The sequence below is a fragment of the Dipteris shenzhenensis genome, chromosome 12, assembly GCF_047967505.1.
Source record: "Dipteris shenzhenensis isolate YYH24624 ecotype China chromosome 12, Dip_SZ_1.0, whole genome shotgun sequence".
Classification (NCBI taxonomy): domain Eukaryota; kingdom Viridiplantae; phylum Streptophyta; class Polypodiopsida; order Gleicheniales; family Dipteridaceae; genus Dipteris; species Dipteris shenzhenensis.
The window spans coordinates 10,076,762-10,096,971 of NC_141607.1; the positions used below are offsets into that span (position 1 = coordinate 10,076,762).

Here is a 20,210-nt window from a genome sequence, read left to right on the forward strand (position 1 = left end):
TGTAGTAAGCTCACTAGCACAATTTATGGCAAATCCAAAACAGTCTCACTAGAATGCAGCCAAAAGAGTCTTGAGATACATCAAAGGTACAAGATAGTTTGGGATAGAATACAGAGGAAGTCATCCATGGTTGCATAATATCTACCGCATGCAATGAAGAGCCACTGTGTCACAGGAATACCTTTGAGAGCAAAGACTAGATAGATACTAAGAAATTAGAGCTATATTCAATTCACAAAAATGGCAATTGGTAGTTGCGTGACTTGCCCTAAAGGCAGGTGCACTACAGACACGAAGTGGGATACAAGCTTAAGAGGAAGGTTGATGGGCAATGTTAAGGCTGCCTTGTTAAAAGTCTATGTTCAGCAACATAGCATTGATTTTCAAGAAATTTTTGCACCACATCCTGCATTACTACCATTAGGATGTTTCATTGCCACATTACTCCACATCCCCCCTCTCCCCCTTAGGTTAATTTCCCACTCCTGCCCCTCTTTTTCAATATTCTCTTCTCCCCCTCCAACTAATTAAAATTGTATGACCTTTTGTAGTTAAGTAGAGAAACATAATGATGTAATTTTTTTAAACACTTCCTGATAATCAAAAGTAAACTCTTAAACTTATGCCAACTATTAAAGTACGTTGCACCAAGTATGGCTATATTGTATTGGAAAGTTTAATGGTAAAATAAGTCTTATACCAAGTGAAAGAAAGTGGTGAGATTTGGCTAGATAGTATTTAAAGAAACAATAAATGTACTAGAGAGAATTTGAAATACCTTGAGCAAGGTAATACTAGCCTTGCTTTCTTTTTAATAGGATTTACACTGCCAAAAATGGCATTGTGTGATTATGATAATGCACATGAGTTTCATTGATGAATATGTTAGTCCTTGCCAAGAATGACATTGTGTAAATTATGATGATGCATGTGAGTTTCATTGCTAGGAACTCATGAATTATGTTGTCACACAAAATATGTTGTATTGTTGGGAAAATACACCAATTGACCCACAAATAATTCACTAGAAATGCAAAGCTAAACACTAACACTAGGTTTCTCTAATACCACCATCAATTATTCCATCACTAAATACTCAAACAGCAAAAGTAATATTATTGCATGTACACTTCATACTATTGGTAATGCTTTACAAATACTAATGGTGTAGTTCAATTCATGGGTGGTTTTTTCCCACAATTCTTACCAAATTCCAAGCTTTTATGTAAGCAATAGGTAGCATGCCACACTAATTTTTTATGATAACTGCATGAGCTCTAATATTCATCTACCGTTGGGGATACTGTTGCCATGAACCTCTTTGCACTAAGACTTTTCCTCCTAAAAGTATTGAGAGCTCTACTACTTGGGACAAGAATAGATGTAGAATTCTAATGCCTTGTGCTAAGAGTTCCAATGTATTCACATATGTACAACAAGCATTTTAAATCAGTATTTTCTTGAGATAAGAAGCATAGGCTCTTAGGTTTGATATGGGGGTAGACTATCTCATGTTTCATAAAAGATGATTATATAAACATACTTTCAAGAAATGTTATCCATCGTGCCTCAAGTATATTATACGCTATTTTTGGAGGTACTATAAGCTTCAATCCAATTCACAAAATGGGGTAAGGTCATTATAAAGCAATGGGGCTAAAGAGTCTTCATACAGGTTTCTTTGTGGAAATTGTTATTAGCGGTATTGTAAAATCTAATTTAGTTCAACTCTACAGTCACAACAATCATTTACAAATGAGGACAGTCAAAGAAAGAGCATCTATAGGTCATATTTCATCTTCATGCTCGTGTTCTTCTTGTGCATGAAAGAAGATATAAAAGGATGCTCAAAAGAAATGAGGAGAGTCAAAGAAAGAGCATCTATAGTTTTTATTGCATCTATAGTCACACTCGTGTTCTTCTTTGTATATGAATGAAGATATAAAAGGAGGCTCACAAGAAATAGGAGAGGCAATGCACCCACCTCAAATGCCAATATTTCTATAATCAATGCAAATGTGATGGAATATTGCATAGCACTTATGGATGCTATGGAAATAAATGCATGTATCACAATAGTCATTTCAAATAATAGATTCAAATGTCTTTGGCAGCATTAGGAAAATTATTACACCTAGTAGTCAATCTATTGAGAGATTAAATCCCCTTGTTTCTAGATTGAAGAATATTGAATGGTGCCTAAATGTCACCTAAATGGGACTTGTTCTCAATGTGCAATGAATTGTGGATTGGAGGTGCAACAACTGTGTGAAGAAATTTTTAAGTGGAACACCTCACTTGAGAGGAGGTTTTCCTAGAAATCAAAACAATTAAATCACAATGTGTCCAACTCCAGGAAGTGTCCGGCTCCAAATGTAATAGGAGGAGAAAAAGAACTATGAGAAAAGGAGGAGAGGTTGCCAAATAATTTCTAAGAAGGTTGTCAACAACATAAGAGTTCAACATAAGAGTTAAAACACATGAAAGTGCATCTACTACACCCAAGTCAATTTATCATGATTCAAGCATGCACATTCAACAAAATATCTAAAGCAGTTAACAATTGTTGATAGCTTAGACACACAAGGTCTTGAGACACACAATAAAGTTTAGGAAATGTCATTGTTTTCTTATAAGCTCCCATGAGCATTGTGAATTATGATAAATGAGAACATGCCTAGCAAAGATAGGGTGTTATGCTTCAAGTCTTGTATTATCACATCATACTTGGGAGATTCTATGAAAATGTCAAGGAATGCATGTATCAATGAAACTTAATGTGCTTTACTTGGGAGATTCTATGACAATGTCAAGGAATGCATGTATCAATGAAACTTAATGTGCCATACTCCAAGGATACAAGATGTGAGGCTATAAAGTGTTATACAAGTTCTTGTGGATAATGCGATAACATGAAAATTATGCACAAGCTTTTTATAAAGGGATCTCCATACACCAATACTTGTTGTAAACATGAGCTTGGATTTATTCTGGAAGATTGGATAAAAGCATGAACATAACTTGGTTTTAGCATGACATTGTTGAAGCAAGAATGGGTTATCTCAATCTACTTGTTTCAGATAAGGTCTCCCTTGAAGCCTTCTTGTTGTGACACAAGATTTTGCATAAACTTCTAAACTCTAGAATCATTAAAGAAAAATACCATGCCATATATTTAGATAAATTAAATTCAGATGCGTTTAGCACATAGGAATTGAAAAAAGTACAACCACGAAGAACGTGATTACAATCCATAGCGCTGAATTAGAATTTTATTATTTTTGGAATAAGACACTAGGCTTTAAGGTCTTGGTGGTTAGCAAAACAGAACCTCATTGTCAAGATGGGACATGATGGGTCCTTTGATGTAAGAAAAAAGTAGATTACGAATTGTTAATTCAAGCACTAGTAAGAGAAGGTGCACGGTGCATTACACATGTTCTTATACAAAATGGAGGAAATGCAATCAAAGATTGTGTCGAAAATTTACAAGTCTTTGATAAGGTCATGCAAGCCTACTATCTAGACCAAGTGGACCTTGGTAAAATGTTATAAAGGACTATTTAGCTACCTTGATGAACAAGGAATAGCAAAAGAACTATTAGCTTGGAAATTATGGTGATAAACGGAGCAATAGAAAATAACACAATAGCATGGTGGCTTATCCAAACTGTTATAGCACATTATTCAAACTCCTCTATGGTGTAAGTTCACATCTAGTATGACCATAAAAAATAGGATGTCTTAAGCACATGAAGATCATACACTTGCTCCGTGCCTCCTTGCTTGTGCCCCCTCCAATCACACGTTATTGCTCCAATTGTGCACTTGCATTATGGGCCTTTATCATGAGTTGATTCTATAGCTAGTATGTGCAAATAAGAGCCACTTTACGCTTGGCTTGCATCATATCATCAACCATGCTTGCCACTAGAATGCCTTGGGTTTGTGTAAAGCCTTTACTGGTCTCAAGTACTTTTGTGTCCTCAAGTAGTGCTCTCTATACCTCCACTAATAAACCTTGTGCATATCCAGATGGCCCTTAAAGAGCTAGAACAAGTTCCTTTTAGTTCACACACTTGCAAGTTTTGTTGGCATGCCTTCTATCAATTCCCCATGTATTTACGTGAATGCATGTGTACGTGTGTGCATGCGTGTGTGCGCGTGTTGGGGTCACTTCTCCATGTGCATATCCATGTGTGCGGGTGAGTGTACAAGGGTACATCATCGTGACTATAAATACCTAGCAAAGTACAAGGGTGTGTCATTGTCATGGCGAGTCTTGTTCAAACACCTTGTGGTAAATTACCACCACATGTGATCTTACGAAGGGGCATGTCCAAGTGGTGATCTTTGCAGACCATGAAGAGGGACAATTGGCCAGATGCAATTCAACCATGGCCTTTGTGACCAAACTACTCACATCATTGTATGGCATGTTAGCTAGGTCTATCCATGCAAGCCATTATACAATTGCACAATGCATTTCCATCATTGCAACCGAGCTCTCTAAAAGTCTCTTAAATTGTTCATCTCTCTTCTCACCGTCTCCCTCTTCCTCTCCTCTCATTCCTTGTAGCTCATGTCATGGACAACTTTCTTGCGTTACTACCCTGACATTTCTTCAAATTGATTATCAACATTTGGACTCTCCCATGGAAACCATTTTGTGCAAAAGTCTCATTGCAAATTGAAAAAGAAATTGAGGAAAAGATTGATTGAAGGTAGATGAAGCTTGACAAAAAAAATTCTTTCCAAACCCTATAGTCAAACAAACCGTACTTAAAATAGGTCCATATTCAAACAAGTAACCACATTATTTTGTCTCACATTTACAACAAAGCTTTTTTAGTAGTAATGCCTTTGCAATAAACACATGCAACAAAACACCTTTATTTTCACATTGCATTTACTAGTAATCACTTAAAACTAGGCATCTTTATTTAATTATCACGCTTTAAGATGTCATGAAACATAAATTAAAAAAGAATAGTATCATCATAATTACTTATAAGCAAACATATTTATTGAGTTGTCAAACTTGCGGAGATATATATTTTAAAAAAATCTTTAAATCTCATCACTACTTTTTCTTTTACTTTGCCTCATTCCAAATTCATGTCCATAATTACGACTGCAGTGAGCACACCTTAAGCTCATGGGGTGACTCGTAACAAGCTTCTACATTTTCAATTCCGTTCTCTATGCATGCAATACCTCGACTCTTCTATTGAACTTTATCCCTGAGCTCACCAGAGAGAGAGAGAGAGAGAGAGAGAGAGAGAGAACTACGAGGGATCAATCCAAATAAAAGATTAGTTATTTCAAAACATGACAACATTATTATGTACACTGATTCATACATTCATACAAATGATTACATAATACTCCTAAAAAATATTTAAGGAATGATTGAAGTTTATGAAGGTGCAATGCTATCTTTAATGCTCACCCTAGATGGTGTACTAAGTCATGGTCCAATAACTTATAATATCTTTTATGATGCTTGTCCCCAGGGTGGACTAGATTGCATCGTGGCTATGCATCAAAGTGGACGACATCGAAGAAATAGTTTGCAATAAGTGACACATTGAAGCAATTATAGTACAAATTGAATGTAGATGATAATCTACTCGTATTATTAGAGCTTAGGGAAAGCATCTGTCCCTCTTGTTTAGTAAACCCTTGGCTTAAGTAATCCAGTGCTTCAAGCTTATTTTAGACTTGCAATGATGCTAGAGGATTTTGTCCTTCACCTACAATAATTAAATAATCATGATTTAGAAATGCTGAACTACTGCTAGTTACGTGAGTGATGCCAAGATGTTGCATTTGTATGACCCTGCTGTACAAAGAAGTGGCAATGGTGTCAAACCCATCTACGACATATGGAATCTAGCAAAGTATGCTGGATACTCTAGCAGATCATGCTGCCCAATCTCCACCAAAGCTTGATTGCAGAGTAAACAGTCTCTCTCTTTCTCTCTCACAGACACAGACGTGCACGCTCTCTCTCTCTCTCCAAACTCCCCAGCCCAACAATGCCCACAATACATGCAATCTCCCACCATACACGCATCCCCATATACATATGAAGGCATGTAAAGGCAATGGATGCATATGCACGATAATTGAGATGACGTTCATATTGCACAGTTCGGAAAGTTAACTCATTACAAGGTAGAAACTTTCAAACTTGAAAAGGATGATGGAAGCCTCCAATCTCATAATTCAGAAATTGTGCCTAATATATGACCATACTCCACTAAGTTGAACCAATAAATTAATATACCAAGCACAACTAGATTTTATGTGAACACTAGTGTGTTCTCTTCAGTACAAGCCCACCATCTCTTTGTGGGACTAATAAGTTAAAAACTCAGTCCCTTATCAGCTACACAAATTCCGGCCATGTTGACTAGACAACCTAAGGTGAGCAAACACTGAACACTTCTCTTCCGAATACGTGAGATAAATTAAATTTTGTAGATGAATAATGTACAGGATAATCCCTCACAGGATGATTGTGACCATAGAAGGGGGCCACTTTGCATGAATTCTCCAGTTAGGTAGACATCAATGTAAAGTTTGAGAAATAGACTTCGGAAGTAGAGTATCAGCAAGCTCCGTATTTAACATAACTGGAAGTGGCGGCATTTGACTGATGATACCCGGCATGTCTTTTATACTACAAACCCGCAACCCAAAAAGTGGGGGAAAACATACAGCAGGGTTAGTAAAGCTGCTAGCTTCTAATCAAAACAAAATTCCACAAGCAAACAATCCTACATACTTTAGAGACAGCAATTTCCAATGCAAATCTTGTGCAGCGTAATGCATGCAGAAAACCTTGCTAAGTGCTAAATTCATTTAAGCTAAAAGGTGAACACGTAGCTTATCTAGTTGTCAGAAGAGGAATGACTAGAGACTTCATAGCACACTCTACACTACGCATGGTCAGTTCATAACTTGACACTTCATCCATGGGACCCTTGTGCGATAAAAAAGGCACTCTTCTTTATTTTATAATGCTTACCTTGGACCACTAAAGTCCAAGCATCCCCCTGTAGTTGACCCTCAACTGGGACGTGCGGAAGCAGCTGACACATTGCAGGATTGCCACTACTACCCCTTGCTTTTCCCCTTGGTATTTTGTATCTGATTATTTGCATACCAATAGGCTGTGGAAGCCTTTCACAATCCATAGAAGTATTAGTTCATTTGCTGTCCAGGATGGGCAAGGGATGCAATTAACATTTCAATAGCCCTCTTCAAAGTTCCATCTAATGTAAGTTATGCTGACTCCTTGTTCACAACCCTGGAACGGCAAGTAAAAATATCACTTGACGTAACTAGATTTTATGTGAAAACTAGTGTGTTCTCTTCAGTACAAGCCCACCATCTCTTTGTGGGACTAATAAGTTAAAAACTCAGTCCCTTATCAGCTACACAAATTCCGGCCATGTTGACTAGACAACCTAAGGTGAGCAAACACTGAACACTTCCTCTTCCGGATACGTGAAATAAATTAAATTTTGTAGATGAATAATGTACAGGATGATTGTGACCATAGAAGGGGGCCACTTTGCATGAATTCTCCAGTTAGGTAGACATCAATGCAAAGTTTGAGAAATAGACTTCGGAAGTAGAGTATCAGCAAGCTCCGTATTTAACATCACTGGAAGTGGCAGCATTTGACTGATGATACCTGGCATGTCTTTTATACTACAAACCCGCAACCCAAAAAGTGGGGGAAAGCATACAGCAGGGTTAGTAAAGCTGCTAGCTTCTAATCAAAACAAAATTCCACAAGCAAACAATCCTACATACTTTAGAGACAGCAATTTCCAATGCAAACCTTGTGCAGCATAATGCATGCAGAAAACCTCGCTAAGTGCTAAATGCATTTAAGCTAAAAGGTGAACACGTAGCTTATCTAGTTGTCAGAAGAGGAATGACTAGAGACTTCATAGCACACTATACACTACGCATGGTCAGTTCATAACTTGACACTTCATCCATGGGACCCTTGTGAGATAAAAAAGGCACTCTTCTTTATTTTATAATGCTTACCTTGGACCACTAAAAATCAAGCATCCCCCTGTAGATGACCCTCAACTGGGACATGCGGAAGCAGCTGACACATTGCAGGATTGCCACTACTACGCCTTGCTTTTCCCCTTGGTATTTTGTATCTGATTATTTGCATACCAATAGGCTGTGGAAGCCTTTCACAATCCATAGAAGTATTAGTTCATTTGCTGTCCAGGATGGGCAAGGGATGCAATTAACATTTCAATTGCCCTCTTCAAAGTTCCATCTAATGTAAGTTAAGCTTACTCCTTGTTCACAACCCTGGAACGGCAAGTAAAAATATCACTTGACGTAACATCATTTGGTATGTTAAGTCCAAAAAATTCAATATATCATAACCTCGAACCAGAGAAGCCAATCCAGAGCCTCAAATCATAAATAGGTCGTCATTACCCTGACCCCAATCCTTACATATCTCTGAAATGACTGAGGATGTACAGGCTCACATCCTGGTTAAGACACCACTAACCTCATTGACCTTCCATTGCCTGAATCACATTACTTCACAAATCTGGAAAAAATCCTAATCACTCCTCTTTGGGGAATAGAGTAAAAGGAAAAATATCAGGCCCATACACAGAATCCTTTTTCTAAATCAGCTCCTATACTATCATTGATACCAATTCTCGAGTGCATGAAGACTCCCCTTATATACTTGCTCTCATATGCAACTACTCCATGCTATTGTTTCAAAACTACCCACTGGCCTTACCAATAGCATCTTCGCAACAGCACCTATGCAAATCAACCTAGGAGCTGAATCCTGGCCCTCTTCAATGATCAAAATTGTTCTACCTGCATTTGGTCAGTCACCACACAAAGGCATTCCGTTGTAGCACATCTGTCTGCCCTCCTTCCTAGTTTTGAAAGTGTCCCCTAAGAGCAACTTGGGGGCATTTGAGACTTACTGCTGCCCCCTCCTCCCCTACGGCCCCGAAACCATCGGGATGCTCTTCTCTCCTGGCCGTACTGCTGCTCTTCCCCTTCCCTGCCAGCTCCACCCCACAGCAATGGACGTCACTCAGCCCGTCATCGCACGTAAGCCCTCAGACCATCGTCAGCCTTCAGCAGCCTTCACCCGCCTAGCCTGTCAGCCTCTCCGCCTACCTCTCAGCCTAGCCTCTCCGCCTAGCCGCCCGCCTAGCCTCTCAGCCCCTCTGCCCACCTCTCAGCTCCTGCCTAGCCTCTCAGCACTCTGCCTAGAAGTTAGACACAGCAGCGCCAGTAGCGGCGAGCTAAACCTGAACTGAGCTGAGACCCCTAGCCCACTTCAGGGGTTAGTTAGCTTGGGGTCCTGCAGATATGGCCAGCATGGAGTGGCCTAGCCTCTCCTTGAAATCCAAATCCCCCCCCCCCTCTCTACACCAGCGACCCCACTAATCGAATACAGTACTCCATCGTTGCAGCTAAGACGACTTCCCCATATGCACATACATATTATAAAGGAGGTTTAAATTGGTCTATCATTGGCCACCATGAGCAGATCTTTTATTTACAGCAGGAACCCCACTGCAAAGCTGCTTGGCAGCAGCACCTGCCGTGAAGGCAGATGGTTCTTGTCATGGTAGCTGACTGTCGCTATGTGCATCAACGTGAGGTCACTGCTCAATGCTGGGCAGGTCATCACCCATGTGCAAGCACCATATCTAAGGAGCAGGTCGTCTATGCTAACCTCCTCCAAGGTCATCCCCTTCAGAGTGGCTGTTGCTTCTCATCCTGTCCCCAGTCAATATGCTCTGACATGGTGGAGGGTCCAAGTTGTTCATTGTCATATAAAGACTTCCGCCGTCACCTACACATCATGGATTTCTACGTCTCAAACCTGGCACATAGAGCCAGTTGAGAGTATTTAGCCTTCATTGTCTCCTCTTGTCAGCTTCATGCACCACAAGCCAAACCCCCTACAAAGACTATCAACCCCATAATCTAGATGATCTCTACAACAATAGCCTTCAGACCCTACTATAAAATATTCATACACATGTCACACTGCCAAACCATCACTATCACATAATCTCTTCACAAAGGATCAGTACTCTTCCGTGTTTTGTTCCTTGCCTTGGAGCCCTTGTTGGTCTCAAAGTGCAAGTATCATCTAAGCACTTTACACCCATCCTCCTCTAAAGCACTATGGGAACGGATCCTTCAAGTGACTTTTTAGGACTTCACTATGTAAGGGAAGGAGTGTTGTCATTGATGTAGATAGAATGCATAAGGAGTTGATCTTAGGCATCTAGTGCTAGTTGATTGTCTATGTTCTCTAGGAGTATACATGGATAGCTACCATAACATCCAGCATTTGGCCAAACTGAGAATGGTAGTATGTGGAGGAGATTGTGGGGGTGCTCTTTTAGGGGCCATGGTAGGATCAGATAAGTGTGAGTGATTGGCTCCTAGCATAACAGGGCAGACTGTAAGGTTGTTAATTTGTGAACTCAAAGTGAAAGACCCTAGTTACCAAGGAACACCATACCCCCTTCCTAGAAGGGGGGAATGCCATTCAAGACTTCCTAGAAGACCTAGAACATTCCAAGAATGTGGATGGGGTTGGTCCCGTTTGCCCATAATAGTGTCGTTTTGGCATTGTTATTCATCGCCTTCCCTTCTCTGAGACCTCTCTAAGCCTCCGACCCTTCTTGAGTCCTAACTCCTATCAACCCCCTCCTCTTAGTCCCCTCACTGCTCAGCCCCTCCTCTCTTTACTCAGACCTCCCTCTCAGCCCCTCTTCTAGGCTCTCCACTCCTCCTCCCTTCTCTTAACCCCCTCCTCTCGAGTCTTAGGATGCGCCTGAGCATGAGGATGATGATGAGGGCCATGATGATGATGCTCAGGAGCATGGTTGCCTTCATTCAACATACGGAACGTTCTGTATGTTCCGTTCTGTTCCGTACGGTGCCGTACGATCCGTATGCCCCCCCCCCTTTTTTTTTTTTTTTGTGGGGGGGGGGGGGGGAATCGAACGTACCATCGGACATACGCCTAAGATTTTTTAGTTTGTTTAGTACCGTACTAATATCTAACGGTACACATCGAACGTGATCGTATGTGTAAACCATGCTCAGGAGGAGGGGGACCCCTCTATCACTATGCCACCTTTAGATATTAGGGGCTGACTCTCTTTTTTCATATACCATGTACTTTACTCTCGAGTCTTGAGTTCTGCCTATTTTGTATTGAGGGCTAAAGGCCCAAGGCTCCAGGCATAGACACGTTTTCTTGTATTCGATACGTGCTCTATGATCCGTAGTTATTAGTTCGATGTATCATCCACCCTCTATGGCATAGTTCAAACATTAATGTGTATTGTAATTTTCTATGGATTTTCATGTGTTTTTTAAAGTTTAAAGCTGAATTGAAGCTTAGAGCTCTAAACAGTGATTTTTTTACATTTCCATTTGATGACACATCATATGACGTGGTGTTCCCATTCCGATCCATGTTCCCCCAACCCGAAAAGTCCCCATTCCGGTGTCAAACGTTTGTTTCCAGCATGTTCCCGTTCCTTGGTAATTATAGGCGAGACCCCATGACATAGTCCTCCACCATGTGAGTAACGTGTGTCCATCAGATTCAAGCCATCTCTGCAACCCACGGAGTTTCACCACATCCACCAGATCCAATTACCATTTAGCAAGTTTCTTCTCAGGGGAAGCAACAGGAGATTCCTCTCAACCATTTTTTCTGCTTCCCTTTGTCAATCTACTTGGCTTAATCCACATATTTGGGCTATCCATCCTCCTCTTCAATATTGGAGTGATTACCTGTTGTATTTCCTATTTTCGACCTTCAGAGTCAACAGATTCATTAAAAACATCATTTGATTATCAATTTTCTCTTGTGCATATCATATAGTCTAAATGCTTTTTATTCCTCTACCTGACTAACAAAAAGACATTTCATAGATTTGGCATTAGAGCCATCTCTTCTTGCTGGGAATGAAGAAAGAAATAAGGGACCATGTGCTTAAATGTTTACCCTGCCAGAAGCTACTCAAAATTACTGTGGAAATAAAGTAGCCTCAGTTTTTAATTAGTTTCCAAAATGAGCTAACAGCAGAACTACAGCTCAGTTCTTAAATAAATTTACACAATGAGTCAAAACCCTTATCTGAGGGAATAACACAATAATTTACCTGTTTGAAATTGCAAATATATTGTCTCTAAAGCGCACCAGAAGATCTGTGGTTTCCTGAAGCTGCATGAAATGGACAATCGCAGCTCAATAATCAGGAGAAAAAGGAGAAATATGAAGTCTTGTTCACTCAGAAAAAAAAGTAGGGTAGTGCTAGCATTAAATGTTCATTTGAAACATTATATGTACCTTGCAGGCAGCAAGGGTAGCTTTAATTTGACCAATAACCTGTGAATTTTGTTGGAGTAGCTGCCCTGTAGTGCCTCCAATTGCTGTAAGGAATCATAGCACCATAGAAAAAACATGAGACAACCCCCATTTCTGCCATATTGACCATAAGTATGAACCCATATTTGGAGACAACAAAGAAGGCACTATTCTTGAAGAAAGGCTACACGCATATAATCCTTAGCCGTTGTTGAAAATCAGCCAAGTAATTAAACACCCTTAACCTAACTTGCATTCATTATCAGAAGACATTCCCATAACACACTCAATTCTAGTCTCTTACAAAAGGAAGGGGGTAGGAGGTGTGGCCCCACGGGAAATCCCAGTCAAGTCAGACGCAGGTTCTATATTACCAATGAAATTTACACATTGAATGCAAAAATCCAACTTACAAATCAAATGATAGGTGGAGGTTTTGGCAAATTCGATGAAGCATTCAATTCTGAGCAGTCAGAATTGCCTACTTGCCCTCTCTCTCTCTCTCTCTCTCTCTCTCTCTCTCTCCCTCTCCTTCCTTCTTCCCCCTCCTTTCTCTCCCTTCCACACATTCTACCCCTTATCTCTAATCTGTCCCTTCCCCTTTTCTACATTGGTATCAGAGCCTTGCCTCTAGCGCGTTGCTTATGGCACCTTGCTTCCCTTTTCACTCTTCACCTGCTGAATTTGACATGTTGTACCAACTACGTCGCTAAATCTTCCCGTCCCACGTCAGCCTAAAGTGGAGGCTCGGTTAGTGCCTTCTGAGATTGGCAGCATCCCTCTGTAAAATGTGCAGGAAGCGTTAATCAAAGGAGTAGGGCACTGCAATATGTCAGTAGTGGCACATTTTGGAACGGACTTACATGTTGACAATCAATTTGCTTCTGCTCACGTGCTGCTTCATTTGAGCATACAGCGGCAAACCTCGCTGCCGAAATAGGACAACCGAGAACCCTGGACTCCAGTCCTATTCTTGCCCCCTGAAGCTCATGATGCGTACAATCTACCGGTTGCTCACACTATCTCGTGTTGCTGCTCCCAATCTATCTAGAGGCTGGCGTAAGTAGGGAAGTGAAGGGAAACCAGAATTCGAAAGCCTTCCTGTCGACGGATCTGCTATTAGCGGCGAAGCTTGGCATGGTTTGGGTTGATAGCTCAGCGAGGGGCTACAATCAACAAGCTTCCTCTCGCTTCTGCCAACCATACCTGTCCTACAGCCGAGTCGCGTTTCCCAACCATGCTGCTGCAAAAATTTGATGTTCTGTCACCTGTTGCTTGCACTGCTGTCGTCTCTCGCTATCCCCTTTCCAAACCTTAGAATTAGGCTTTAGGCAAGGAGAGGGTGAATCAATGCTTTAAGCATGGCAAGAAATGGACAGCAAGGAGAGGGTAAATCAATGCTTTAAGCGTGGCAAGAAATGGACTCCCGAGCACAGGGAGGAGATATGCAAAATGTGAAATACCAGGACAGCCAACTGAGCATGATTATTGAGTTATTTGATGATGATGATTTGGTGGATTCCCTTGAGATACTTGATGTGACTAGATGGAGCACATGAGTTAGAACACGCTCCAGATGCCAAAGTCAAGAGTGGTTCTGAGTTTCCCTTGGATCCACGTGAGACTTCTCAGCTTGAAGGGCACACAGGGCTCAGCCCAGCAAGGGTATTTCATGTCGTATGCCTAGAGTCTCTTTTGTTGAGCATCTTGCTAATGTACCATTCCATGCATGAAATTATGCTGATGCGAATGCCCCTATGGATGAGGAGCAATATTGGGATGTTAAGACAGTACTTTATTCAATATCTTTTGATGCATTGATGGCAGCCAGGAGTGTGAGACACTAAGATTGCAAGGTGATATTAAGGGCAGCACTGTTCATATGCTTGTGGACAGTGGGAGCACACACAGTTTCATCAATACCACCACCTTACAAAAGGTGGCACGAAGTTAGATCACAGGCTGAGAGTTGAGGTTGCTAATGGACAGCATATGTTCAGCACACTATGTTGCCAGGATGCTAGCGCCATAGTTTGGAATTAAGCCTTGTTTATTACCTCCAAAAAGGGATGTCGATCGTGCCATAGTTTTGGAGCCTAGAAATAAGCCCATAAACAAGGCTCCATACCGTCTCTCTAAAGTGGAACGGGAGGAAGTGGCAAGACATGTATGGGAGTTGCTTGAGAAGAATTTCATTTCTCATAGTACTACTCCTTTTGCCTCCCCAGTGCCTCTTGTGAAAAAGAAAGATGGTTCATACCGCATGTGCATTGATTACAGGGATTTCAACAAGGCTACTAAAAAACCAGACTTCCAATTCCCAGATTGATGATCTACTTGATGAACTAAAAGGTGCTCAGCTCTTCACAAAGACAGATCTGAGATCGTGCTATCATCAAATTAGGGTAAAAGAGGGCGCTGAGCACAAAACAGCTTCTGAACAGAAAGGGGCTTGTATAAGTTCAAGGTGATGCCATTTGGGTTGATTAATGGGCCCCACCACACGCATGAACAAAACATTGCAGCCACTTCTCTCCCAACATGTGCTGGTTTTCTTTGATGACATCATCATTTACAACAAGAGCAAACAAAACACATTGAGGATGCCAAACAAGTGCTGGAAATTCTGAGGTTGCATCAGCTTTATGCAAAAGCCAACAAATGTACGTTTATGGTAGAAGAGGGTGAATACTTAACGCACATTGTTAGCAAAGATGGGATTCGGGTGGACCAGCAAAGGTGAAATGTGTGAGGGAATGGCTGCGGCCAGTAAATCCCACCCAACTGAGAGGGTTTTTGGGTTTCACTTCCTTCTACAAACAATTAATTTGGAAATTTTCCAAGAGGGCAGCTCCTCTTACAAACCTCTTGAAGAAGGACCTTCTCACGAACATTCATTGTGGAGGCAGATGCTAGGAAAAGCTTGGGGGAAGTTCTATGGGAACAGCATGGTGTAATTAGCTTTTGAAAGCAGAAAATTTGATGCTAAAGATGTCAACTACCATCTTTATGATCAGAAAATGTTGATCATCCTACATGCCTGTTGAAATATGTGGTGCCAAAGTGCACTAGTGGGTGTAGTATTGGGGAGTAGATGAGTAGCATGCCATGTGGCAAAAGGGCATCCCATAAAGAAGTGTGGCCCAAAGTGGTCTGTACCTTTTCTCCTATAAAAGGAGAGGTCACTATCAATCAAAATATATCAGCCTTGTGCACTTGTCTCAAGATTCTTTTTATGAGTCCAAGCTAATCTATCTTGGAACCTAATTGACTTGAGCAACACTCATGTGCACACTTAGACTTCACCCACCTTAGAGTAGCCATGTTTGCTTTGTTTAGTTAGATTCATGTTTAGTTAGGTTCAGTTAAAGTCTTAGCTAGGTGATAGGAGAGCTCGGTCCATAATTTCATCATGGTATCAGAGCCAAGTTTAGCTCTCATAGATTAGGTTCAACTTAACTGAGTAGGTTAGAAGGTCATGGCAAGATATCCTTCTTTTCTTTGAGCATCCTCCATCGAGTTCTCTTAAATTGTTTGTAGCAAAACCTATCCAACTCATGTTGAGATTTTAAGCCTTCAGCTGTCGTTTTTTGAGCAACCATTTTTTGGAGCTTGTGGAGGATCGATGAAAGCAAGCATTCTTGTGTAAGAAAGTTCTCTACAAGGAGGGCTCCAGAGACTTGAGAAAGGAAGCTATCAATAAACCATCGTGCGAGCCTCAACATACGTTCGAGCTACGCTACTGCTACCATCTGTCGCTACTGCCATCCCTTCCTATCTGTCGCTGCTGCCATCCTACGCCACTGTGACAACCAACAAGCTGCCTATTCTCTATCTCACATAGGCTGCAGCAAAGGTAAAGGTAGGGAATGCATTGATGCAAGGTTGCTTGATGATAAGACACCCAGAAATTCGCTCATACATTCAAATACATCTGCCGAGCCAAACCGATACACATCTGATGAAGATAAAGGGCATTGCTTGACCGTGGAAAGCGATGAAAGTCAGGACAGCAACACGACGTGCTGCAGATCAACGAAGTGCATAACAGCTACAAATAGGAAGCAGTAGTGAAGAGGAAGCCTGGAATGAAGAACAGCCTGTGTAGCAAGTGCGTGAAGAACCACCGAAATAGAGACGACGCGCGGCGGAATAACAGGCACAGCTCATTCTTTTCTTTTCTCCTTTCTTTACCCTAAGGTTCATAAACCTTAGACCTTGAGTATTAGTGTGAATGATCTTCAATATCCACTTGCAACTTTCAAAGAAACATTCAAAAATTGAATTTTATCGAATCAATTGTTTTTTTTAGTGAAGTACTTCTCACATTGTAAAAGAGGCTAGACACTGCCATATAAATTGGTAAGACCCCTCTCAAACATGGAGCATTTAGACACTAGCATCGCAAAGTTTAATGGGGATGGCTTCTTTACATGGCAAATGAAAGCTATGTACACACTAATGCGAAAGGGACTATGGGAACTCATTGAGCCAAATGAAGACGATGAAATTGTACCAAGCACGTTGAATAACCATAAGGCACTCGGCATAATTGCTCAAGGCTTAGGAGATGAAGTTATTCACTACATTGCGGGGATTAAAAATGCCAAACTAGCATGGGAACAACTGAACAACATTTTTGGAAGTGAAACAAAAAGTTCCAAAATGAATCTCTTGATGCAATTTTATCGACTCGAAAAAAATGTATCAGACACAATGACAGATCATATCAACAAATTCAAGGCACTAAAGCAACAACTTGCAGGAGTAAAGAAAAGAGTTGAAGAAGATGAAGCAGCAGCAGTCTTACTTAACAGTGTCGACAAAGCTCCATATGACTCTCTTGTATCCACTTTGAAAAATGTTGATAAGAGTCTCAGTGAAATAGAGGCGGCACTTCTTGAGCATGAATCAAAAAAGAAAGACAACAATTCACCATCTACTGCACAACTGCTCTATGTCAAAGGAGGGAAAGGCAACTCACGACCACTACCCAGATGCTTTCACTGTGGAAAGCTCGGACACACAAAGAATGAATGTCGCAACAAACACAAGCCTAAAATTGAATGTGGATATTGTGGAAAGATCGGCCATGAAGAAGAGCAATGCTACCACAAAAAGAATCAAGCCAACTACACTGAAGTCAAAGAAGATGCAGTCAATGCAGAAAAGCTTTTTTAAAAGCTATTGTATTCACCCCTATCATTCTACAAAAAGTGTTGTAAATCACCCTCTGAGGCCGATGATGCACTCAAGGTGAATGCCAAAGCAGCAGTAAGTCAAAGTGCCTGGACACAAAGGGAAGGGTAGGTAGAGTGATGAAAATGTAAACCTCACACCTTGCAGTAGCCGTGTTGGCACCAAGGGGGGGTGTTGAAATATGTGGTGCCAAAGTGCACTAGTGGGTGTAGTATTGGGGAGTAGATGAGTAGCATGCCATGTGGCAAAAGGGCATCCCATAAAGAAGTGTGGCCCAAAGTGGTCTGTACCTTTTCTCCTATAAAAGGAGAGGTCACTATCAATCAAAATATATCAGCCTTGTGCACTTGTCTCAAGATTCTTTTTATGAGTCCAAGCTAATCTATCTTGGAACCTAATTGACTTGAGCAACACTCATGTGCACACTTAGACTTCACCCACCTTAGAGTAGCCATGTTTGCTTTGTTTAGTTAGATTCATGTTTAGTTAGGTTCAGTTAAAGTCTTAGCTAGGTGATAGGAGAGCTCGGTCCATAATTTCATCAATGCCTTCAAAAAGTCGCATCACTACCTATATGGGAGCAAAATCAAGGTCAAAACTAATCATAGGACACTTAGATTTTTCCTCACACAGCCAAACTTGTCAGCCAAGCAAAAGAGATGGTTGGCTTCAGTGCAGTCCCATGATTTTGACATTGAGTACAAGAAGGGGAAAGAAAAATGTGGTTGCAAATGCCTTGTCTAGGATGTGGGCTTGCACGTTGTCTGCAGTTTTTACCATCTATCATGATTGGATACATGGCGTTCAAGAAAAGACACCATCTTTCCAAAATTGCGGGAGCCCACAGGCCACTATCATCCAAACTTTAAATTGCATAATGGATTGTTGTGGTTTTGAGATAAATTTACTGGGTTCCAAATCCACAATATAGGCAGCTGGTGTTTAGAGAAATGCATTCTTCCCTTATGGAGCAAGACATAAACGTGTCACAAAGACGTATGAGAGGGTAAGGCATTTCTTTTGGGAAGGTCGGTGGAGAGATGCAGTCAAGCATGTTACTCAATGTTTGCTATGCCAACATAATAAAGTGCACAGCAAATTACCAGCTCGTTTGTTGCAGCCATTACCCATTCTAGAGGGCAAATGGACACACATAGCGACGGATTTCATCACAGGATTGCCTTCTACAAATAGAGGAGAGACAACATCTATGTAATGGTGGAGATGCATTTTCCGTCATTTCATACCCTATAATACCCATTAGTCAGCATCCCAAGTTGCTTGGCAGTTCATTGGTCATGGGAAAGAATATTTGATGTATTCCATTGTTGGCTTGTCCATTCCATTGTCTAACAAATGGGTGAAGGAATATCTGAGGCATTTTCTGTCATGACACCTAGAGGTGATGGGATAAGTGGCTTGCAATTGTTGAATTTCAGCCACAACAATACTAAGCATCTCTCATTGGAAGGAACCCATTCGAGGCAATGTATGGGTGCAAAGTGGAAATGTCTTCCTCAATTGTAGACATGGTTCTGAAAAACCAGCAAGTACAACATGACTTGGAGAGGATGGAGGTTTTGCTACAATTGGCTAAGAAGAATATGCAAGATGCCCAAGCCAAGAAGAAGACATGTAAACACTGCCTCTACCTGGTGGTCGCCAGCTCCAGCTCTAGCCCTCGGTTCAAGGCTCCAGCTGTGATCCCCTGCTCGCAGCTAGGCGTGAAGCATCAAGGCTTTACCAGCCCGTCGCGGGTCAGCCACAGCCTTCATCATACACTGTTCAAGACAAGGATCTTCATCAAACTTGCTGCTGTTGTTTACAGTAAGGCTGCTGCATTGCAAACTTTCTCGAGCCCGGAGCCCCGTGTTCAGCACGCTTTTCCTTCGCTATTCGGGTCGATGTGAAGCTGATCTCGAGCAGGCAGCACACCCACAGCCTTTGTGGGTCATCCCGGCCTCCCTTTGGTGCACTTTGACTCCAAGCCGCATCTTCTTTGACCAAGGGAGGCACCATCCCGCTCGTGTAGGCAACTCATGGTCTAGGGGCCGGCATTCTCCCTTGTGCAGTTCACTTTTCTCTTCAAGCTCTAGAGCCTACTTCAGGGTTGTTTTACTTCGTGGCTAGGCCGGTTTCTTGGTGGCCTTCCTCTCGTGGGCACCTTTTGCTTCTTTCTCTTCACCTTATTTTCCCGCCTTTTGCGGATGGTGCAGTTTATGGCTTAAAGCTAGTTACTGGTGTTAGAATTATAGATATAATTCAGCAGTGACCAATGTAATATAATAAGCTAGTTAGGGGCACTTTTCCCTCCTTTAGAGGTTTTTCCCCCTAACTGCAGTTAGTTCACTAACTATGGTTAGTGACTACTAAGGTTTTGTCACTAGGACAAAACCTTATCCTTCTCACTTTGTGTTATACTCTTTCATTCTATTCTATTGCAACTACGTCTTCAGCTTCCAAGCTTCCTACCCTCTCACTCCCTCTTGCTCTCACTCACTCCCTCTCCTTCATTTGGTATCAGAGCAGGTTCTAGGCCTTTGAGCCCTCTGCTCCTTTTAGTACCAGCGCCTTGCCT

The 20,210-nt window shown here is 41.4% G+C and overlaps 1 protein-coding gene across 3 annotated transcripts in view; it reads right to left on the bottom strand.

The window, feature by feature from the left end:
• Positions 1 to 6,129: 6,129 nt before the first annotated feature.
• Positions 6,130 to 20,210, bottom strand: part of LOC147895793 (uncharacterized) — an 88,736-nt gene continuing 74,655 nt past the window's right edge. The window contains exons 5-9 of one of the 3 annotated variants that reach the window (XR_015541904.1): positions 12,416 to 12,498; positions 12,228 to 12,289; positions 7,555 to 7,725; positions 7,047 to 7,318; positions 6,572 to 6,688 (exon numbers count right to left, since the gene is read on the bottom strand). Coding sequence is in view for 1 of the 3 variants with exons in the window: in XM_087382966.1 (XP_087239092.1) it covers positions 6,577 to 6,688; positions 12,228 to 12,289; positions 12,416 to 12,498 (257 nt within the window). In the remaining 2 variants the exon portion in view is untranslated. Of the gene's footprint in view, positions 6,689 to 7,046; positions 7,726 to 12,227; positions 12,290 to 12,415; positions 12,499 to 20,210 lie in introns of all 3 variants that reach the window. The other 2 variants (XR_015541903.1, XM_087382966.1) reach the window with 2 other exon arrangements.